The sequence below is a fragment of the Manacus vitellinus genome, unplaced genomic scaffold, assembly GCF_001715985.3.
Source record: "Manacus vitellinus isolate BGI_N305 unplaced genomic scaffold, ASM171598v3 scaffold_1_pilon, whole genome shotgun sequence".
In the NCBI taxonomy this organism is placed as follows: domain Eukaryota; kingdom Metazoa; phylum Chordata; class Aves; order Passeriformes; family Pipridae; genus Manacus; species Manacus vitellinus.
Window position 1 is genome coordinate 13,553,278 of NW_021939396.1, and position 24,161 is coordinate 13,577,438.

Consider the following 24,161-nt stretch of genomic DNA (forward strand, 5'->3'; position numbering starts at 1 on the left):
TTTCTGCTATCAGTCAATGGCAATGTGATGCAGGACTTCTAGAGAGACAACTAGCACACCCTGGCCCATAGTAGCTAGAAAGGCAATTTTGGCCAAAATGCACTAATATTCAGTGTCTGCTGAGACAGAGAGAGAAGGATTTCACATTAAAATGCATGCAACCAAGACAAGCTCTCAACAGGGCAAGAGCCAAAGCAAGGCCTTGCTATAGATGTTTCAGCAGTAATGTGGGTCAGGGTTGGAGAGCTGAGGTTTCTGACTCACACCATTGTGCTGTTACTTCACCTGGTGTGTCTTTTCTCCCCATTGTGAGTGGCTGTTTCCCTATAGGAGCAAATGATGTATCTTTGTTGGTCGACACTTTTGGTGGACTTGATGCAATCCAGTGTATGAGCACTGTTAAACTAATTGAAGAGTGTCATCAGTGGTCCAATGGCTGATAGCCTGGACACTCCCCAGTTCAATGCCTGGACCTCTAACTCATTTTATATGGAGATACAGGAGAGTGGTGATACAGCAGATGTTTTCTTGTAGAGGAAAAACCCTTGAAATATTAGTATACGTAGCAGAAATCCATGTGGGACATACAAAGAATCAATGTTTATTCAGAATAGAAGTTTTAGTGAGACATTATGGACTAAAATGAATGCTGAAATCTTCAAAATTGAATTTAAGGGAAGAGAATCAGGAGACTGAGCCCGCACGTTTTTACATACTGTTAGCTGATGTAACCATCTACTAAGATACATTATCTGAATGTCACAAATAGCAGCAATACTTCTTAAACTCCCTATAAGCAAATTTTCTTGGCATTCTTTGCATATTACTTTTTGCATATTACCTTTGCAAACTGATGCTCCATTGCACAAGAAGTTTTATTTAGGAGAGAGGTTACTTTAGTGAGGTTTTTGTATTTGGTGTCTCTTTGGGGTAAAGGCTGTTTGTTGTTGATCCAGAATGTTATGTACTCATAGCTTCAGACTTCGTAGTGCTTCAAAGAGACCAGAAATAGCCCGATTACCAAAATTCACCTCCTTGTTCTCCCTTTCCCTTGCTTTTACCTAGTCATTAACTCCTGTTTAAGTCCAGATGTAGCTACATTTCCCCCCTCTCTTATGTCCCAGGTAGCCATCATAGATTAGTAAATTAGGATCAAGAAAACCTTTCTAATTACTGCTGCAATTAGTTCAAAGCAAACGGGTGGTGTGTGTGCAGTTGTTCCCCGTATGCAGCGACCGAACTGCCCCACAACATGTAGAAAACACCTGCAGCGGGGGGACGCTGCTGACAGCAGAAAGACCTGGTGAGTCACCTCGATATGGAGAGGAGACCGTAAAAACAAAGTTTGTTTCCGAGGAGAGCGTTTGTCGCGTTTCAAACGGAACGAACCAAACACCAAGTCTCCTTTGAAGAGCTGACGACGCCCCCGCGCACGCGCCGTGGCCCCCGCCCCCGGGGCCCGCTCGCCGCTGTCAATCACTGGCCGCTCGTCACGCCCGCGGCCCCGGCCCGCCGCCCGGGGCCCGGGCGCATGGCGCAAGTGGCCCGACCTGGGCGGGGCCGGGGCGGAATTTGACCGTAAACATCCTGCGGTGACGGCGCGTCGCGCGCAGGAAGGGCCGCGCGCCATCTTGTCTGAGTGAGCGGGGCGGGTGCGGCCCCGGCTCCGCTTCGCTCGCGCCTCGGCTGCGGCTCGGCTCGGCTCCGCTTCGGGCTCGGCCACGCCGGCTCGGGCTCGGCCCGGCGGGAGCAAGCAAGCGCCCCCGGGCCCGGAGCAGGGTAAGGAGCGGCTCCGGCATGCCCGGTCGCTACCGCCGCCCGGAAGGCGCCCGGCGGGGCCCGGCCGCAGCGGCTCTCGCGGGCGCTGCCCGGACCGCCCGGTCGGCCGGCCTCTCGGCGCGGGCGGGCAGGGAGGCCGGCCGGGGCTCCCCGGGAGAGGCAGCTGCGCGGGGCCGGCGGAATTACATGTGCGGGCTCAGCCGGGCCCTTCGTGCGCGGTCCGGTGCGGAACGGGCAAGGCCCGGGTCAGCGCGGCTGCGGCCGGGGCCGGGGCCGGGGCGAGGGCTGTGCACCTGGAGCGGCCACACGGCGATCCGCAGGGACCTTCCCGCTTCCCGGGGCGGCCGAGGCGTCTGTGGGGAGGTGTGACGGCCGCACCGCTGTAACAGATCCCAGCCTGTGCTTTCGCAAAAGGGACAGCGGGGCTGCTGCCGTCTGGAGAGGGGAGAGGAGCAAAGTTTGGTCTGCCAGCCTCCTGTTTTTTAGTGTAACTTACCTTCTGTCACAGGTGAAGCAGGCTATTGAATGTTCTCGCAGTCCTCGCTAGTAACATGAACTACCGTCTGGGCGCTGAGGCTGTTGAGCTGCATATAAAGGCCGCTTTAAAAATGCCTGCGTGTTGAAGAACCAAGAACAAGCTTTTATAGATGCTCTGTTATAAATCTTGCTGAAGTTGTTAAGACTTCTCTGATCCTGAATAGAAGGGCTTCTGTTAAATGTAAAACAAGGTGTTGTGTTTCTATCAATAGGAAAGGAGACTTAGGTTCACTGTGACTTGTTGACATGGCACTGCTTCAGTAAAAATGGCTTTTCCTTAAATTTAGACACTTAAAGATAATATTTTAAATTTAGAGAAGTTACCATTTAGGCCCATGTTCTGTGAACGACTACAATAAGCAAGCTTTCCTTAATCTCTTACTCAGTAAAACTTGTGTCATCAAAAATGGGGGACATTAGTAAGTAAGGCCGGGCTGGCGCTTTATTTTGTGAATATGTTCATTTGTAAATATTTGACATTCTGAGAAACTTGGAAAAGCAAAGCCCACTGATCTAAAGTTTTAACTAGAGAGGAAGGAAGTGTGTTGAGGAGAATAAAAGGAGGAGCACAAAGTTAGTGAGACCTACAATAAACTTAAATTACCACACAATTAAATTAATCATGTCTTGACATCAGGTTTACTGATATGGGTTTTCCTACAGAAATGAGAGTAGTTGCCTCAGTTACTACATCAGTTTAACTTCTCAGTGGCAAAATGTTAAAAAGTTAGTTTACATTTGGGCTCTTTGGGTGAACAGTTCAGAGGAGTAACTGCTGCAAAAGGTGGAGTAACATAAGGAATTCTGTTCTTCTGTTTAACCTGCGTACCTTTAAGGAGTGTGTTAATACCTGGTTTCTGCAAGTTTTTTAACTTGACTTGGAACTGGAATTGCCTGGAAAAGGTTGATATAATCAAAGGTCACCTTAAATTAAAAAGATTTCTTTTCCAATGGTTGAGTGAACATTCTGCATCTAGGGGCAAGGGCAGCATACCTGCTGAGGCTTAGGTATGAATGTGGAATTGGGGGCAGAACACTGAACAGTGTTCATAGAGTTCAGTAATCTCCAACTCTGTACAGCATTTGTGAGTGATCTGCCTTTTGAATGAGTAACTTTAGTGGGACTCTGGTTGTATCTGATTATGTAGGTGTGTAGTATATTGTAATTGGAGAACAGTGAATGCAGTTCCTGTAACAGAGTGGTGTGGTTTGAGTAATTAGTAGACCTGGTATGGCAACCTCAGCCATAGAATTTAAAAAAAAAGTTGATGGAAAAAACAAGACCTGGAGACAAATGGAAAAGGCTCTATGCATTTATCAAAGGTGTGTCAAGTTGAACTAGTTCAGTTTCATCTTTTTTGATAATTGATTTTGTGGACATAAGAAATTGAGGTGACTCGTCACTGAACTTCAGTAAAGCTGCAGGTGCCACAAAGAAATGTATTAAAATTCAGAAAAATGTGGATTAACCAGACAATTATAAAGGTGGATGAAGGAAGGAGATCAAATAAAGTAGTGGTGAGAAGAGGCATGGAGCTGTAAGGTCTTGTTAGTGCTGTTGGTGATGAATTCTTTCTCAGTGGCACCAGGTGTTCACTGTACTACTGAAGCCTGCGAGGGAGACATTGCTAGGGAGTGCCCACAGCAGGGGAGTTCAGTCATGTAAGGACTGTGTAGTGAAGCCTTGCGAGTTAAAATTGGAGAATTCAAAGTGCAGTTGCAGGGTCAGGGTAGTTCTTCTGAACTTTTAAAGTCTGGTAGGGCCAGCTTGTACTGCTGCAGGTGCAAAGGGTGATCCCACCCTTCCCTGCATCACTCCAGGCTGGCTTAGCAGAGCAGAAACAGTATAGGACAAAAATGTGCATAGGGGGAAACCAGCAGAGAAGAGAGATTGAAGGATAGCACAAGGACAAATGAATTTAAATAACTAGCTGATTTCTTAACTGTATTATGGAATTTTTCTACTCACCTGTGTATGACTGTGGTTTTGGAGTAGCCTTACAACAGGAACAAAGATAGGTAGGTGATAGTAAAAAAGAATTGAAGACTGAGCTTTACTTATGGACTGGTGTGTGTATACATAACCTAACCTATGGAGAGCAGCAGACAAGTGGATTTAATGGACTAGGCATGAACAACGGTCAAATTAAAAGACAGCGAATGTTTTGTCTTTCATCTGCAGTGTTATTGTCAAGTGTTCTTTTATTAAGCATCTTTCCGAGTGCCTTGAAGGGTGGGACTAACTGTGCAAGCATGCTTTTTAGAGTTTAGATAGTTAGCCATTCTAACATACAGAAGGACTTTAAGACTTAATATGTTGAGGGTTAAGATGACGTTCATAGTTAGCACCTACCAAATTTTCTTGTTGCTACCTTGAAGGGATCCATTACCAGAGTAGAACCAGTATTATATTAATTTTGCTTTACATGTTCACTTACTATATGTATAGAAATACAGCCTTTTTTACACTTCTGTAGAAAGAAAAATATTTTTTAAAATGTACAATTGTTGGCCAATTTAGGCAGAGGAACCTGAGGACAATGGTGGCACACTGAAGCAAATTAAAAGTTAATTAAAATAAAGTTTTGAGTATTTTAAAAATCAATTTGGAAAAATCAGGATTTGGCCTTTTGGGAGTACATATTCTTTTTGCCTTAAAGGAGCACAAGCAAGATGCATAACAGAAAAATGTATAACTTCTTAGAACATGTTTTAAGATCCTGGTTCCTATCCAATCAATTTCAAAAATTGACAGTTGTGTTTTACCTTTCAAGCTTTTTAAGAGCCATCAGGTACCCTTTTGTGGATTTTTATGAGTTGCTTTTTCAGGCAACGACATATGTTCTGTGTGTCTGCAGGAGCACTCTGCTGCTTGAAGAAACTCTTGGTTCCTTTAACATTCATCCTGCTCCCAACTTATGCCAGGAAATTGATTTCTCCTTTTGTGCCACTGCCTGAGCATACTGTCCTATGAATTAAAGATCAGATGAAAAACCTGAAACACGGAAAAGGAGTATCTGAAAAGAAAGAAAAAAATGTGTAGGAAATGGGAGCAAACCATTGAGGCCTGCTTTGAACAGTTGTATTGAGGCACTAAAAACTTGGAACTGTAAAGGTGGGCTTTGCACAGGTGCTGTAACACAGATATTCCCATACCATACTGCTGAAATTTGGAAGTGGCAGAGACCCACATTGTGACAGGAAATTAGTGCTGTATGGTATTTTTATTTGTTAATAACAGTTAAGATTGAAACACACTTTAAAACTGTGTGTAGTGTGATTGTCACTGTTTTTCTTCATATATTTCACTGTGCAAAGGCTTCAGTAATGGATGAAGAGGAACAGATTTAAAGTGATAGATAAATTGTTTCTGTCAAGGTGTCCAAATAGTGTATTTCCCATTTAACAGGAAAACTTAAATTATGTTTTCAGGGTTACAGTTAACTGTATGTCTGAACTTCTGTGAAACCCATGCTGCGTATTTTAATAATTCTGCCAAATTCCACTAATCAAAGTACATTCTTTTGTAACTGTTGATGAACATTTTTAGTGGACTAATACAAGTGGGTTTGTTAACTGTACATTTGTGTTTTCCCCTGTTCCTCCTGTTCAGGGGTAATTTACAGGCTTACTATGACCAGAGCACTGCATGGTTGTGGCAGCAACTTAAGATACCAAATGCTGTGCTGCTAAGTTACATCTCTGCATACACAAAAATACTGAGGCCTTTGAAAATATACAAGGGATTGAATTGTCTCCTGGCCTTTGAGAGAATTTGCTGTCTTTCAAAAAATACTGGGGAAATAAAAAGAAGTAGAATACCTTCCTTTAGATAATGTTTATTGATGAAGGAGACTTCCAAAATTTATTTCATTGTGCTTCCTAGAAAAGCTTGCTCATGTCCATGTCTGTGCAGTGCTGTCCTTAGCCCACACACAATCTCAACAAATAAAAATGACATTTTAACTTTTTGTGACTTTCCACCTTCATTATGACTAAAAACTATTAACCTCACTCCTTAGAGTAGTTTTAATCTTGTATACTGGGTTAATTAGAACTGAAGCTGAACATTGCTTTTACTTCATTTAAATCCTTTCCACTGTGTCCATTCTTGGTTCTGAATGGAATTGGTGGCCAATCTGTCTCAAAGAGAGATAGCTTGATGATTAGTTCTGTTAATGCAGCTGAAATTTAAAGTTTTCATCTTGCACATTGAATGATACCTGTGAGTGGCGTTACAAGTATAGAATGTGATACCACTACAAAGATAATTTTCCCTATCCTTTTATACTCCTTCAAATCTCCTTTATTAAAACAAATAAAACCCCCCACAAATGAAAAAAAGAAAATAATTGTTGGCCTTGACTTTGAGATGTACAATTTTTCAGTGTTTACCCAGATGTCTAGAGGTTGGCATTGCTTCCACTGAATGAGTAATGCCAATGCTTCTCTTGCCCCTGTACTTACTTTTCTAGCAATCCCAGTTGTGACTTGCTGTGCTTCCTCTGGCAGTCTTTCTGTAGGCATGGAGGAGGTAAAACCTGAAATGCACTCGTTATATCTTTTCTGTTCTTCTCTTTCGATTCATTTTCCCTATTTGTAGAAATTGTTGTAAAAACTATTTGTGAGTAATCTTCCACTTCTTTAAAGCAAATTTTTTTTTCCTCAGCTTGTAGTTGAGCTGAATCATATGGTTACATCATGCATGAAATTGGCATGTTTAGATCATAAGACATCATGCTGTCCTGCTTCCCAATGGTTTGATGTGTTGGCATCAGCCATGAGGAGGTAGTTACTAGATAAATAGGTAAAAGGAAGGATTTTTTTCTGATGAAGGAGAAGGAAAATGGAATCTTTAAGAACTTTGGAATAAAGCGGTCAAGTTTTTCACCATTTTTATCAATACTTGAAAAAAAAATGAAATGGAAAGCAATCTATTCAGAAATGAAGAGATAATTGTGCTTCCTGTTTAGGAAAATACAGTGAAGTCCAAAAAGTTAGGGCTGTGTATTTTATAGCACTGAATGCTTTACTGAAACAATGTAGAATATATATTGCTATAGTATAGTAGTAGCTACTGAATTAAGAGTAGAAAGAAATGGAAGTGGTAGAAAACTACTGTGGACTGAAAACTGAGACGTGTTTCTTTGCATTATGAGAATTCGGTATCATTACCATAAGGTTTAATATATTCGAGGTTATTTTTTCTTGAGGGGTGGTAAACATTTTGAATTGTCTAAGTGTTGTTCTTTCTGCTTTATAATTCCTTTTTAATAAATATATATGCCATTACATGAACACCACTTGTAAATGTTGGCTTCTTAAATATTTTAAACAAATAGTCTGACCTTAGTGATTGAAAAGTAAACATGTGCACTGCTTCTGAGGATAAAGGGGGTGTTTACAGGGATGTTCCTCATAAAATAAAAAATTTAGAAAAAAAATATTTGCCTTTCTCTTTACAGGTTTGCACTTTGTTTTAGACATCTGGGACCATGTTCTATGCCCACTTTGTCCTGAGCAAGCGTGGGCCGCTGGCCAAAATTTGGCTGGCGGCCCACTGGGATAAGAAGCTGACCAAAGCCCATGTTTTTGAATGTAACCTGGAGAGCAGTGTGGAGAGTATAATTTCCCCAAAGGTATTTATTTTACATTAATGTAATGTTACCTTGTAGTGAAAAGAACTTGTACATAAGATGGTAGTTACTGTTTGGGTCACTGAAGCAAATGAAGTTCTTAACGTTGTATTTTAAAGGGTGGAAATGTCTGTTCAAATGTGAAATGCTCTACTGGGAAACTAGAGGAAGTTTTAAGTTGCTTGATGTTTTTAAATATTTTTAGTTTTATTTCCCTCTGCTACTCATGACAATTAAATTGTTCATTTTTGAACTAGTGAGCTAGTGATATGGTTGTGACTTTTGTCACTTAACAGGTGACAAAAATGTCGTATACAAAAAGTAACTATTTGAAAAAAAACTTTCTCTTTTATTTTGGTTGATACAAATGTTAACTGTTCTAAAATGCTACTCTAGTTTTTAGAAGGACTGCTAAATGTAAGCAAAAAGTGTATAGTACAATCACAGAGATACTTACTGTTCCAGAGCAGTGATTTGCTTCATTGTAAGCTCTGGAAGGATTTAGAAAGAAGAAGATAATGTTCATAGACTCACTATTGAGTGTAGCATTCTTTTAGAGAAAGGAGAAATTAATAGGCACTCTTTTCATGTGTTTAACTGTGTGTAACATGTTCATTGGCTGATATATTAGAAAGACATTGTAGTCAATACAAATTTTGAATTCTTACAGTTTGAGGTTAAATCCTGTATGGCTTAATCTTTCTGTGAGACAGTTATTCCATGTACCCTTCAGCACAAGTTTCATGCTCTTTCAGCCTGGAAACTTAAGAAGAGTCCTTCCCTGGAATTTTTTTTCAGTTTTATGTTCCCACAGTAGGTACTTGATTACACAGTAAAGCAGTGAGATTAAAGAGGAAAGGAACTTAAAATTGTTTTAATGTGGCAGTGCTTGTGTATAGGCAGTCCACATTTTCCACTATTTCCCTCTGATTTTCTTTTAGCTGCAGGACAGAAATGGAGAGATAACAAGTAACCATTTATAATCAGATTTTACTTAACCAAATTGTTATTTATGGCTGTCCAACTTTTTGTAGTTTTCACTTTTTCCACAATTAAAGTAACAAAATATTAGAAAAACATTATTCTCTAGACAGAACAGTGTTTGGGAATTCCTGAAGTGAACTGCTGTTAATTTACTGATATTTGCCAGGCCATTCATGAGTAATATATAGAGTATCATCTTGGATGTAGACTTTGCATTCTTTCTTTCTTCATATTTCTGCTGATTTTTATACTTGTTTTGGATATTTGATTTTATTGAAAAAAATCATGTAAAGATGACTGAAATGTCATTAAAGGGAAAAGTAAGGCTACATCTAATTCACTGACTGTGCAATGTGTTTTTAGGTGAAGATGGCACTTCGAACCTCAGGACATCTCTTACTGGGCGTTGTTAGAATCTACCACAGGAAAGCAAAATATCTTCTTGCAGACTGTAATGAGGCTTTCATTAAGATTAAAATGGCTTTTCGTCCAGGTATCTGTCTTTATCTAAGCACTCTGAAAAGTTATGTTGATAAATATATTTATTAAGGAGACATACAATTCTGCCTTCTTTTGTCTGTAGAATTACATAAGGTAATAGGAGAGGTTATTTTCTTTGGTGCAGCTTCAGCTGGCTGTGTGACTGAGTTGCCTGCTGAAAAACATCTTCTAACTGAATTCTGAACAAAAACTTTTCCTATTAATGCTGATTCAGTAAAATCTCAGTTGTGATTTTGGCTGTTGTTGGTGGATGATGTTAAATGGAAATTCACTGCATGGTTTTTACCTTCTGGCTGAAAATGGCCAGTGTCTTACTGAATAGAAGCACAGAAGGGGTCTTATTTCCATCAAGGGTGAGGATTGCTTTGCCATGAGTTACAAAAGAAATATTTAAGTAAGCTGTTTTTTTACCACTTTTAGTTTCTGAAAATAATGTGAACCGTAATGTCGGCAACATAATTTCCCCCTCTATTGTTGCTTACCTTAAGATTTTTCGTGGCGATGGGGTTCCATATTTAAATGTGAAATGACTTTCCATCCTGCAGTTAATTACTTGGCTTACATACAGTTGATAGTTTTCTTTAATTTTAGCCTGGGAAAATTTTTCCAGCTGGAGTGTAGTTGTGGCAGTGATGCTGCTGGATGCTCACAGCTGCTGAATCATATTCTACCCTTTTAAGTTTGTGAGTGCAATGGATTTAAAAACTGAACTTAAAGTAGACCTTTTGTTTTTTAAAAAGGCAACTCTTGAAAGCCAGTGCAGCAGTAACTTGAGAAAAGTTAAGGTATATAATGCCTTTATCTTCATTTCCTGATCTTCATGTTGTGATTCAGGCACTGAACTTTATGTAGCTTTCAGTGGCAATTTGTTAACTGTTGCCAATTTTTTGTTTACTGTTGGGTTTAACTTCCCTGGGTGATAAGAACAGATAAATGTGTCTTCATTTCACAAGACAATTTGTTTTTCCAGTTTTCCTGCTCCCAACAGCGTGCATGTACAAGGTGAAGCACCTTAAGATCAAGATGTACCAAAAGTTATGTACTGACCTGAAACAAGCTGAGGCACTTGTCTTTGTTCTCAGTTTATCAGCTTTGTGACTTAGGCATTGTCTTGATTCTGTCTGCTCTGAGAATCATGTTTCATTTTAAGCAGCCAACAGGTAAAAGTTCTGAATAACTCTGAAAGGATGGACTAGGTTTCTTCAGTCCTAGCCAAGTACCATGATGAGTAAGCTACAGACTCATGCTTGTTCCTAGTCTCTCTGGACAGTGGTTCTTTGGTTATCTGTTGTGGAGGGGAGCACAGTGGGCAGAGTGTGTTTCTGAAGTGTCTGTACCTCAGAATTGCCTGTGTTGTGAGTGTGGGTCAGAAGGCAGAGCATAGAGCTCAAATCTTCTGCAAGTTACAAAAGGAATTGAACCTGCATTTCCCATGCACTTTCAAGTGTCCTGAACTCTAAGACTCTGTATGAAGGAGAGGTACCAACTACTGGCACTGGTTTTGTGATGCCCAGTCTGATAGTCATGCTCTGAGAATGCCTGCTGAATAACAGATTAAGCATCTCTGGAGGATAAGAAAAGGTATGTATGTGGTTTAGGTAATCCAGCTCTTTTACGTGCAAAATGCTAAGAGTTTGTGTGGCCCAAGTACAGTCAGTACTGTCCTGGGACTTTTGGAGCTAATAGAACTGAATAAATGACCATGAGCAAAGTAGTCATAACTGTCCTGCCACTGCTTTACCCAAACTGAAATGTAGAACTCACCAGCTCATATGGTGCATCATGATAAAAGTATTTTGTAGCAGGTACCTATAGTGTTGTGATGACATAGATGCCTGTATTGGCTGCACAGTTCTGCATAGTGTCACACAAACAATATCGAGTGATTTGAGGCTTTGAGAGTTATACAAGCAGTGCAAGGGCTTGAGGGTATATATTTTGGATTTAGTCTGAATCTCACTACTAACATTATCTAAGGTTTCTTAGCATCAGTTCAACACATTTAAAGACAAGAAGCTCATGCAGGGTGAACAATCTTGAAGGCACAGGATAAAATGCTGTCCTTGTAAGGAATGGGGACTCATGTCTGGGTGTTCTTCTCTGCAGGGGTTGTTGATTTGCCTGAGGAAAACCGAGAGGCTGCTTACAATGCTATTACCTTGCCTGAGGAATTTCACGATTTTGACCAACCACTTCCTGATCTGGAGTAAGTATGGGGTTTTTTTATTTCCACACAAATAATATTTGGTTTTAGTTGAGGAGAACCTGGTTTTAAACAGCTAACTCATTGCTGAATGTGACGAAAGAGGGTCTGTAGGTAACTTGTATTCTTAAATCTTTTAATATACTAAGCAGGTATGCAACCATCTTTGTATTGATTTCAAGTTCACAGTACCATGTAATTTTAACCAGAGTTTAAGCTGTCCTTAGAGAGGCTTTTGAAAAACTCATGTATCTGTTATCATTTTCTTTTTTCCTCTATGCAAGGCACTCTACGTCACATATGTTCTCAGGTTAGACAAGATTAGTTTTATGGAAATATTCCTCTCTGGTGGCACTTTTAATTCTTAAAACTTCTTATTGCTAATGGGTTACTTGTAAACATGACAAGTATACAACCTGAATGGTTCTTGATCTTGAAAAAATTGATGTTATTCTTTTGGGTTATTCATAATGGAATTTACTTTGTACTTGTATTATTCAGTGTTCTGTTTAGTTTATATTCAGATTAGAGTAAATACGAATTTGGAATTGCATAACAATTCTGTGTTCTTCTAAGAAACATACCTTAATACACTACAAAGAGTGTTAACTTAGTACTGGTTCTAAATATAGCTTTTGATAAACTATATTAATAGCTTTTGAAGTTGAAGGGGAGGAAGTCTTTTCTTGATTATTAATTTGGTCTTTAAAATTAGTAACCCAAATATAGCAAGGAGTAAGAGATGTTCGATGCATTTCCAGAAGCTAACACAATTGAGATGATACGTTTGAATCATTAATGGTCTTACTGTTCTAAGCAATGTTTTCTATTCACTGCTTATCAGCAGTTTTTTCATAAGTGACTGAAGTGTAAAATATACTTCTTATGAGCTAGTGTCATATTTCTTTAAGCAACTTTGTGTTGTTAATTTTTTTTAATGGAGATTTTTAATAATTGCCTTCTGTTTGTTTAAGTGATATTGATGTGGCCCAGCAGTTCAGTTTGAACCAGAGTAGAGTGGAAGAAATTACAATGAGAGAAGAAGTAGGCAACATCAGTATCCTCCAGGATAATGACTTTGGTAAAGACCTCGTGCATTATTATGTGTTACTAGCTAATTTTGGTAACTGTAAGATATGGTTTTGCAATAACTATTGAATGCCCACTAAACACAAAACAAATTAGCTCAAACATGCTTTGGTTTTGTACATTTAATTTTTGGGTCAGTTTTTCCAGAAAGTCTGTCCTCTAATGAATGCTCAGAAAACTTCTAGCTGCCTAGAATAGGCAGAAAGAAAAGCTGAAGATTATTCAGTCAGGTTAATTAGCAAAGTACTGTGTCAATTATAATTTTCAAGTGTGTGAATATGAAGTCAGGTGTTGCTTTAATCATAAGCATGTTCTCAGTCAGAAACCATTAGGAGATTTCTAAAGCTGAAGCAGTCAGTGGCAAGGAGTTTACTGCTTCCAGTGTCTTTTCAAGAACAGTGTTCTAAAATATGAATCAAAGCCTAAAGACAGTTGTACTTGAATGTCTAGTTCCCAGCATACAGTACTGTAATCCATAATTTAGTAATTTTTTTGAAAGAATAACCCAGGAATTTATGGTGGTGTTGATTTGATATTGGTTTGCTCCCTGTATGCCCTTGAGGCATAAGGTACAACATTTTTGAATTTCATTGAATTCTTTGGTTTCTGTGTAGATAAAATTTAGTAGGATCTTGCTAATATAAATTCAAGTAAGTAAAATAAAATGCTTTGAAGAAGAGATAGTTATTTTTTATAATTGTTTGAACGGTACTTTTGCCATGGGATTGCTGGACATAATTTCTTACACCTTGTCATTAACTCTGCAACTAAGACGAAATGAATTTTGGTTTTACATTTGGGCTTTTGCTGATCAGTTAGCTAAGTCTCTTGCACCTTGGTTCTTTAGCACTTACAGCAGTGGAGTTGTATTCTTGCAGGTGACTTTGGGATGGATGATCGTGAGATGATGAGAGAAGGTAGTGCATTTGAGGATGACATGCTAGTAAGCACCAGTGCTTCCAATCTCCTATTGGAACCTGAACAGAGCACCAGTCACCTCAATGAGAAATCTAATCACCTGGAATACGAAGACCAATACAAAGATGATAATTTTGGAGAAGGAAATGATGGTGGAATATTGGGTAAGTTTGAGAAATTTGTTTATCCTCCGTCCTGTCTTCTGCATTCATAAGTTCTTGGGTGGACAGGGGGAAACTGTTTTCCTTGTAGCAAAGATCTCTCTCAAAGTTATGCCTTCAGCAGTAGAATTCTGGTTTGTGAGTCCTACAGCAGTGCAGATGATGTACAGATGATCTTAAGTGTTGGCATAAATGAAGTTCTAAGAAACCCAGTAAGATGCAAATATGTGGCAGTTGTATTGTAATAAAGGTTGCCTGTAAGCTCAAAATTTGTGCTGACATACACCTTGAAAAAGCGCTGCTGCTTTCTTCTGTGTCATCATTGGAAGTTTTCTGACCTTTGCCCTGTCTTTATCTGTGTTGTGATAAACTTGTCTGTACTTCTTTATAAATTTGTCAGTACTTTTTCATGAATTTGTGGATGCAAAACTGATTCTTTCATATGGTTGCTTCAGATGACAAACTTCTCAGTAATAATGATGGTGGTATTTTTGATGACCCACCTGCACTCTCAGAAAGTGGAGTAATGATGCCAGAGCAACCTCCCCACGATGATATGGATGATGATGATAATGTATCAAGTGAGTATTAGCTAGGGCTAGATCTAGGATTACTCTTCAACTGATTTGATTTTTATTCTAATTCCTTAAAAACATATTAAGCTCAAAAGTATGAAATGGGGTAAATCACTTGAGGTTGTGGAGGAGGGGATGGGCAGGGTAGCACAGTTTCTCCATGCTGTGAAACAGTGCAAGGTACCTGTTCTCGTTGGCAGTGGGTGGCCCAGACAGCCCGGACTCCGTGGATCCAGTTGAACCGTTACCAACTATGACAGATCAGACAACACTTGTTCCCAATGAAGAGGAAGCTTTTGCTCTGGAGCCTATTGACATAACTGGTGAGTAAGCTATTTGGGAATATTTTACTTGTGTTGTCAGAGACTACCTTAGCTTGATGGAGTGGAAATGAATGTCTAGAACTGCTGCTGACTCTGTTTCTCAGCTGGAAGGGAAACCAGGGACCAAGTGCTGAATTCCTTTTATTCTAACAGTAGCCTTCCAGTACTTTCCAGGTAGGTAGCTTCCATGGATGGTCTTGGAGGATACTAGTTTGTAATTTCTGCAGTCGAAATGTATAATAGCACAATACTATAGCTTTTGGTAAACATGCTAGTTAAAATGCACTGAGTTGAAATAGAACTCATCATGTCTTTAATTCTAATATGCTATCTGTAGTGCAGCACAGTTCTTGATATACTATGTTTGAAAGCCAGGAGTGACTGCTTACACTGAGAATGAGTGCTCTTCTAGTGATTTGTAGCTTTAATGAATTGCTGAGTTCAGGAAATGTATCTTTTTGTATTTGAAATTCTACTAAATAGGTGATTTCCTTGTCTTTCTCTTTAATGCAAGAAACTTTCTTACTTTAACCAATACTGTATTTAGCTCATTGTAAACAGATCCCTGCTTTAATGAAAAATTAGGATCTAGAAAGAAAGTAGCTTGTCCTGTGTCTTCAGACTGAGCTCCAGGCCCTGATTCCCTGCTTGGCCAATCAGAGAGCCCTGGCACTGCCCTCTCGTGGCAGGCTGGCAGCAGGGGTCCAGCAGATCTGCTGGGACCAGCAAAGACAGCTGTTGCCAGAGCTTCATGGTCTGCTGCAGGGTGCCAGGCTGTAAGCAGTGTCGTCCTAGAGCAGGGTGAGAGGTACAGGTAAGATAACCACCCACATTAGCTCCACCAAAGCTCAGGCAGGGCTTAGAGATAAAACTTTCACTCTGTGATTAGAATTATAGAATGGTTTGCTTTGGAAGGAACCATGAAGATCATCTAGTTCTAACTGTCCTGCCATGGGCAGGGAGACCTTTCACTAGACCAGATTGCTCAGAGCTCCATCCGACTGGGCCTTGAACACTTCCAGGGGTGGGACATCCAAAACTTCTCTGGACAAGCTCTTCCAGTACCTCACCACCCTCACGGTGAAGAATTTTTTCCTAATACCTAATGTAGACCTACTCTCTGTCAGTTTGAAGCTATTCCCCCTTGTCCTGTCCCTAGATGCTCTTGTAAAAAGTCTCCTCCATCTTTCTTGTAGGCTCCCTTCAAGTACTGGAAGGCTGCAATTACATCACACCGAAGCCTTCTCTTTTTCCAGGCTGAACAATTCCAATTCTCTCAGCCTTTCCTCATAGGAGAGGTGCTCCATCCCTCTAATCAACATGAGGGCCAGGGTTTGCACCAGCCTAACAAGCAAGCCATGGGGGAGGGAGGCATGTGCAGCTGAGGACATCAAGGCTTAGGTAGATTCAGTAAAACTACGAGTTTACACAAAAGAATTTGTAGGTTACGGGACAGCATTCCTAGTATTTGATCTTTCACACTGCTTATAGCCTTTCAGTCTTTCTCCCAAAGCTGACATTGCCTTAGATGCTTTAGGTAGCTTTATACGTGGGCAAATAAGACCTATAGAGAACCTGCAAGATTCTTCTATGGTGTGGTATCTGAACTAACCTTCATTACTTGCTAAAAATCTCAACAGTCAAAGAAACCAAAGCAAAGAGGAAGAGAAAGCTGATTGTGGACAGTGTGAAAGAACTGGATAGCAAGACTATTCGAGCCCAATTAAGTGACTACTCTGATATTGTTACTACTTTGGATTTGGCACCGCCTACTAAGAAACTGATGATGTGGAAAGAGACTGGTGGAGTTGAAAAGCTTTTCTCTCTGCCTGCACAACCTTTGTGGAATAACAGGCTACTGAAGGTAATGTGTTTGTGCAGGTTCATTTTTAAATGGACTGTATTCAGGACTGTGCCTCACATATAGTAAACATCAGCATATCAATAGTGATATAGTAATATTCATAATTGGAAAAAAAACCACATTAAAACAAGAAAGATATTTTAAGCATTGGTGTTACCAGTTACAGAAGTAATTTTTTTTTTTTTAATATTAGTACTGTGGAGAGGAGCTTAAAAAATAGGAAAGTAAGATAGACCATAATTACTTGACCTGAAATGAAATTGAAGGACACTGAGAACTGCAATAGTGAATAATGTAATCTTTCCTCTATAGCTCTTTACTCGCTGTCTTACACCTCTGGTACCAGAAGACCTAAGAAAGAGGAGGAAAGGTGGAGAAGCTGACAACCTTGACGAGTTCCTTAAAGACTTTGAAAACCCAGAAGTTCCCAGAGAGGAGCAGCAGCATCAACAGCAGCAACGAGATGTCATTGGTTTGTGTCTTGTCAAAGATACTCTGCTTCCTTCAGAGCTTATTTTTCTCTTTTTTTTGTGCTTTGTATTAAGTCATCAAAGATTATGAATGGAGCAAAGAGCTTTGTAATGGTTGTTTAGCTTGATGTACAGTCTGTGACCGAAAATAACTTCTTTTTGCTAGAAATAGCGGGCGCTTAGGAATTGTTTGAACCAGTGGACTAAATGTGTATTGGATTGGGTTGTATGCACATCTGTGCCAATTCTGCTTGTCACTGCAAAAGCTGTGCAGGCTGTTAAGAGTGCTCAGTTGTAAATTAATAGCAGATTAGACTTTGGTATGATTTCTAATACATCTAAACCAAGGTTTGTTGTGGAATATAGATGAACCTATTCTTGAAGAACCAAGCCGTTTACAGGAGTCGATGATGGAAGGCAGCAGAACCAACCTGGACGAATCTGTTATGCCGCCCCCACCACCTCAGACAGGTGTGAAACGCAAAGTGCAGCAAGTAGAGCCAGAGCCAGTGCTACCCGTGAGTAAGATTTCACTATGGTTTTTTATGGGGAATGAGAAGTGGGTGGTGTCTTTGAGCAGGAAATGACAGATTGGAGGCCCTAGCTTTCCATGGTCATGTGAGATTCGCTGGAATAGTAGCAGAACATTTGCCCCTGGGTAGGCATTCTGGTGTTTCTTCTTAAGTGAAAAGCTTACTGAAACATTTAAAATGCATGTAGGATAAAGAAATGACACTATTTCCTCCAGAAAAAGTCTTCAAGGAATTAAGTGTTTACAAAGCTATCAGGTTCTGCTTGGCAAGTGTATATGAACATTTTCCACTGAAGCAAGGATTGTGCTAGCTGCACAAACTTCCTTTTTAAGACAGTCCTATTGTTCCAGGCTTAAGGCTTCAAAGAAAGACTGATTGCCTGGAGGTATTTCGTAGCTGAGCTATGAGTAGACTTGGAAACTAGATGTGATGCAGTGTGAAAGGAAACAATATTTTGAAGGGGAAAGGAAGGAAAAGGGCAAAATGAAAGGTGTATTCTTTTTCTGAATGCTTATCTGCTGAGAACAGTCCTGGTTTATGCTATGTCTCATAATTGTGCATGTTTAACCTCACTTTTCACGTTCCTTGGCCAGCAGGTTGTTTGCTGTAGAATGAGACTGATGTTACATTATCTTATTAAAAAGGGTGGCAGCTGCTGCTCCACTTGGCCATGTTATGGGGTGAAATTGGCATCAGCTGTACTGAAGTCAGTGTAGTTGGGGGAGTGAGTGTTGGAAATTCTTCGATCACATGAGCAGGTCAGGCCTCTGTCAACGTACCTGTAGTGTTACCTGCTGTTTGACCAAGTCAGAAGTTGCTTAGCCATTTTAGAGTATGTGTAGAAACAGTTTCAGGTGTCAGTGTAACTTTGCTGGCAAACACTTAACTGCATATAGATTCACAAGGAGAGTACTGTATTTTTTTTTTTTTTTTAAATTAAAACTGACTACATAAATCCTGTTAAACGGCTTTTCTGGGTTTTTCTCTTGATATAAATATTTTCTGAGAATGATAATTGAGCACCAAAGTCACTCATAAATTTTAGGAAACTTTGCGAGATACCTGTGTTTTAATTCCTTCACATTTATATCACTGAGAACAGCATTTTGATACTTTGAAGATGTCTTATTCTACCAAGTTAGTGTGTTCATGTAGCACTGAATCTGGTTATCTATTGAATGTGCCAATTCAAGAAATGGGATCGATGGTTTGGATGGTGGACTAAGTGAAGTTATTGGAAAGCCTTTTTTTCTTATAGAGGTATCATAATTTCTGGTTTGAGTAGAATCTAAAGGATTAAAAATATATGTATGGATAGCAAAAAAAATGCTTTTCGGTTTTTAAAAAAGAAAAATTCATACAAATAGCTAAGGTTTAGATACTTGAATTTTATGCAACTGGTCTGTTGCATCGTCATTGTATTGTAAAAGCACAGACAGAATTATCCTTTGGTTTAACTCTATTGTGTACCTTTACAGCATCCACCGTCACAACAGCTGGAAATGCCACCTGTAGAAATGCCTCCAGAGGAGCCCCAAAACATCTGCCAGCTAATACCAGAGCTAGAACTTCTGCCAGAAAAAGAGAAGGAGAAAGAAAAGGAGAAAGAGGAGGAGGAAGAAGAAGAGGTAAGAACTCTGTGTAGGAAGAGTTTATGTGTTTCCCAGAAGCGTTTGGCTGTGGATTCAGTAAATGGCATAAGAAAAATCTTTAGTGTATCCTTGGGAAATGATAGCCTTTGGAAATGTAAATTCTTTAAGTATTTCATGACCATTTTATAATATTTATGGTATTTTGTATTATAAATTGTATATACATTCTGTTTTGAGTTAGAGGGTTCTCCTGTTCTCACACATGACTGGATTAAACCACTCTATATATTTATGATGCCTTGTACAAGAAGTTTTGAACTTGATGTTGTTGTTCATTTTAAATAGTTTGTGCTGCCTTATGAAAGTAACTTTTTGCAAGAAAACCAGCCACGTCGTAAAATGTCGTAAAATGTAACTTGTCTCTTAGCTACAATATTTAATATTCTCTGGCTGTCAAGACAAACTTGAATGACATCTTTTATTTTACACCTGCTTACAGGAGGAAGACGGCACAGGGGGTGATCAGGATCAAGAAGAAAGGAGATGGAACAAGAGGACTCAACAAATGCTGCATGGACTTCAGGTACACACGATCATTTGCTTTCTCTTGAAGTAGCTTTTGAGTGTGCCCACTAATGCTTTTGATCTGAGTTAAAAAGTTAAGAAAGAGCTTTATTTGCAGTAGATGTTACAGCTTAAAATATCAGTTATGTCTTAGAGGGGGAAAAATGCATGTAGTTGATTTAATCTATGTAAAATAATTAAATGAAAATTAAATCTATATTCATATAATTGTCATTTTATTCCAAAGAATATTTGAAGTAAATTTTTTTGCTTAGGTGTTTTTCAACCTTTATGTCCACACTTGGTGTGCAAGTAAGACTCCCAGAAATTTAAATTTTAAAGTTATTGAGTTTGATTGTGTTTTTAATGAAACCATAGCACCTCTGACTTTGTGCTGTGTGGCCCTAGGCAAAGTCCATCAAGGTGTAGGGCTAAAACCATTTTACAGGATGTTTACTGTTGGCTGTGCTAGTTGGAAAAATTCTACACCATGAGAAGCTGAATCTCTAACAAGTGTGGGAATCTGACCTTGTCTGATTTCCAGGATGTGGCTTCAGTCTGCACAGACTCTATCTGTAAGATGGATTCTTGCTTACTGGAACTCAAGAGCTTTTTTCTGATCTGATGGTTGAACACCCCTTGTGAGCACTCGAACTGAAGCACAAACCACTGTTCATTTGCTTATAGGCCTCTGTGTGTCCTTCACATATTCTTGGACTACCTTTGCCTTTCAGCCAAGTTTGTAGCTCCTACCCCTTTGTTCCCTTGAACATTTGGGCAATTCCTGAGATTCTGCAGTCACTGAAGTGCTTCAGTTTCATCACTCTAAACTGTTTCTGTTTTCCAAAGCCATCCTTGTTTTTTTTGTGAAATTGATAGGCTCCATCTGTCCTTATAAAATGTCATAGTCAGTATTGTATCTCTGAACTTCCTGTATCTCTGAATTTCCAGTATGGTGGCTTTGGGGGAAGAGTTTTCAGTAAACTGAGATTTAGTTCTAGTGTGTATTCTGTTAAGTTTCTCAAAATTAAGATATAATCAAGGAAAGGCTTTACATCTCTGGAAAATGTTAGTAGAGTTCTATCATAGGAATTAATTGCTTATATCTTCAAACAACCTTAATTTCAAACTCCTAAATATCCCTTATGATATTTTAATACACTTAAATTTAGTTCAGATTACATTGTAAACTAATGTAAACTGATTTAAGTCAGTTCTTTTGCACACCTGCAGGAATACTGGTAGTTTAAGTAAGACTGCTTTAAACAAAGAACCCAGGTCATCAGCACAACCCCACACAGCCACTCACTCACTGCCTTCTGCTGGGATGGGGGAAAGAATCAGAAGGGTAAAAGCAAGAAAACTTGTGGGTTGAGATAAAGATGGTTTAATAGGTAAAGTGAAAATGGTGCATGCAAGCAAATCAAAATAAGGAGTTCACTCACTGCTTCCCAACAGCAGGCAGACATTTAGCCCTTTTCAGAGAAGCAGGGCTTCATTACATGTAGTAGTGACTGGGAATACAAATGCCACAATCCCAAATGCTCACACACCGCCCTCATCCTTCCTGCTGTGTTATGTGCTGAGCGTGATGCCGTATGGCAAGGATTATCCTTTTGGCCAGCTGGGCTCAGCTGTGCTGGCAGTGTCCCCTCCCAACTCCTTGTGCACCCCCAGCCTACTTGCTCCAAAACACAGCACCACATGAGCTACTGTGAAGATAGCTCTGAAACTCTGACGTTTAGATAACTCTGTCCCAGCCCAAACCAGTACAACTGTAGCTTAAAAGTAGTATCTAAAGTACACAGATGGTGAGTTGGTAATGTTGTGTAATGTTTCCTCTCTGAGTGTTTCATCACAATGTCTGGAAAGAGCTTCAGAATTCTCTTTGGACCACGTCTAGCTTTTTCAACTCTTTCTTCCTTGTACCAAAAGAACATCACTCTGGATGACTGAAACGTTAAGTCTGCAATGAGATTCAAAGTTGAGATCTGATTAAAGTAATTTGCTTTGGCCAGCCCTAATATCTTTTAATCTAGTAGATATTCCGGAGCAGATTCTGTTTTAAATTGATGATGTCAGTTGTTGTCCTAGCCAGAAAAAATACGTATTTTTACAATTACTGTTTTTTAATACATTATTGCCAAGATTTTGAGAAAGTGTAAGCAACTTTGTGTACCTAGTTTCGGACAAACAGAGGAGTTTTAGAAATAAACAGACTTTCACCTCGGGGAAAGTCATGCGTCTTTTAAAGAACATTAGCTCTTGAAATTTTATTTGATTATTTTTAGAGTTACTTTCATTTTGAGAAATAAAATCTGGTTTTTTTTCTCCTATTTAAAAAAGTTGTCCTGTATTAAAATAAGACTGGTTAGTTATTGCTGCAAAAAGAAAATCTTATACTATACTATAGTGTTTCTGGAATAAGTTCAGCAGATTCAAGAGTGATTTTTTTACATGTCCCTGGGAAGCCTACTTGATTTCATTTAGGTAAGATCTATATAGAAATTTTCATGTACATGTTGTAATGTGCCCATCCAAAGTCAAGTTCTTCTGAATCTTTCACAGTGTCCTGGGGTAGACAACAAACAGAATCTTACCAAGAGATGTTGTTTCTGTGTAGTTCTCTATTTAATTTGTGGTGTCAATGTGTTTTTCAGAGAGCTCTTGCTAAGACTGGAGCAGAATCCATCAGTTTGCTTGAGCTGTGCAGAAATACAAATAGAAAACAAGCAGCTGCAAAATTCTACAGTTTCCTGGTACTGAAAAAACAACAAGCAATAGAGCTGACACAGGAGGAGCCCTACAGTGACATCATTGCAACACCTGGTCCCAGGTTTCATATTATCTGAATGGTTACGTAGAGCAGAGCTAGTGCTCATCTCACTAGTGTGTACGTGTATTGCCCTGTCTGTAGGGCCCACAAGACCATTGCAGAAAATTTAGATTTTATTGTCTGTATAAAGTCCTTGGTTTTCTTCTGGGGTTATTTTGGGGGTTGTATTTTAACTTTACCACTCAAATTTTTAGTGAAACTGCTGGGGTGGGTGACTTGACTTCCAGCTGCAGAAACCAGACTGCTCAAGCGCCCAGATTAAGATTGTTTTAACACCTCGGAGCAGATGTGTGCAATATTGGTGCATGTGATGTTGAGTATCAATGAAAATGTCTTACAGTAATTTGACTAGTTGATTCAATAGATATTTTTAACCTATACAAGTAAACCTGAATGGCCAACCTATTGTCTGATTAAAAACTTTGCCAAACTCGTCTGAAATGTTCGGCCTGCTTCTCATAGTAGTGGGTTTTTTTCCCCTTCTCTAGATCTTTGTGCATACTGTGGGTCTCTTAAAGCTGCCAGTATGAAAGGTAGTGCCTGATATGTCAGCTTGCTGTGTCACTGCATTTTTGCAGTCGGATTTTTGTAGCCCTTGACGCTAAGGGGAATCGAGTGTCTGTGGAAGGCACTTCCTCCACGTGATACAAGAAAGGACAGAACATGTTAAGCATTTTAGACAAAACATTCCTTTTCACTTACCACGTCATTATGGTCCACTACTGATAATGGCTAATTACTGTTAATAAGTAACAAATGAAAACTAGTCATTTCATTTAAACTTTTAAGATATAATGCTTTAGGTTTGTTAGAGCTGTATATAAACTCCAGACTTTTTAAAACAGACTTCTAGATTGTAAATTATCTGATTTCTTTATTAAGCAGGCATACGAAGAAAAGTTGGTGAATTCAGATACCACTTGTACCAAAAGGGCAACAAACTTTGAGTACAGAGTACAAATGGGCCCTATTCCACTTAATCATGTAGTGCATTAATGGCTGTTAGGATATATTTATGGTTTTAGTATCAATTTGTTTTGATAATTTACACTCCTGTGTTCAAAACATTTTACCAGTTTTTCAAAAGAAGTCCCATTTGATTTTAATTCTAAAGAATGAAGCTTTACTGTTAGACCAGGTAGCACCAAATATTATGTGAATATGTTGATTATGGAGACCTGTCTTAACTTTTTTTAGGGCGAAATTGTTCACACTGAAGGTTCTGGTTTTAATGTTGGCACTTTTGTGAAATAATTTTGGGACTCTGAAATTTCAGTGTATACTCAACTGTAAAATTATGTGAATGTTTGAAAAACTCTGAGACTACATGATGACCATGGTTTAATAATCCTTAAAAAGTTAATTGTATAAAGTTACTGCAGCTTTATTTTCAACATGATGTGCCTGTAAAACCATAATTTTCCCTTTTGTAAAAAGAGACATTGTAGATAACTTGAATGTTTAATTATAGAGAAGGTCATTAGTTTCTTGTTACACATTTTTAGTCTGTTTTTGTTGCTTTTCAAGGTTAATAATAAAAATAGTTGATGCTGTTATGTATAACTTTTCTAATAAAAGTTGTGTTATAAGCTGTTA

The 24,161-nt window shown here is 39.1% G+C and overlaps 1 protein-coding gene across 1 annotated transcript; it reads left to right on the forward strand.

The window, feature by feature from the left end:
- The first annotated feature begins 1,689 nt into the window (after positions 1-1,689).
- RAD21 (RAD21 cohesin complex component) lies at positions 1,690-24,161 on the forward strand. The gene is made up of 14 exons (XM_018077375.1): positions 1,690-1,779; positions 7,782-7,955; positions 9,300-9,429; positions 11,544-11,643; positions 12,615-12,721; positions 13,608-13,811; positions 14,264-14,389; positions 14,584-14,706; positions 16,347-16,570; positions 16,883-17,042; positions 17,407-17,558; positions 19,052-19,201; positions 19,665-19,748; positions 22,390-24,161. The coding sequence occupies exons 2-14, from the start codon at positions 7,812-7,814 to the stop codon at positions 22,579-22,581; spliced, it is 1,896 nt and encodes a 631-aa protein (XP_017932864.1). The 5' UTR covers positions 1,690-1,779; positions 7,782-7,811; the 3' UTR covers positions 22,582-24,161.

Bases quoted from the DNA above. Each gene is read 5' to 3' on its own strand.
- RAD21 (XM_018077375.1), top strand. From the start codon at position 7,812: ATGTTCTATGCCCACTTTGTCCTGAGCAAGCGTGGGCCGCTGGCCAAA. The intron at 14,390-14,583 runs GTGAGTATTAGC...TCTCGTTGGCAG, and splicing joins TGATGATGATAATGTATCAA to TGGGTGGCCCAGACAGCCCG. The intron at 17,043-17,406 runs GTTTGTGTCTTG...TGTGGAATATAG, and splicing joins GCAGCAACGAGATGTCATTG to ATGAACCTATTCTTGAAGAA.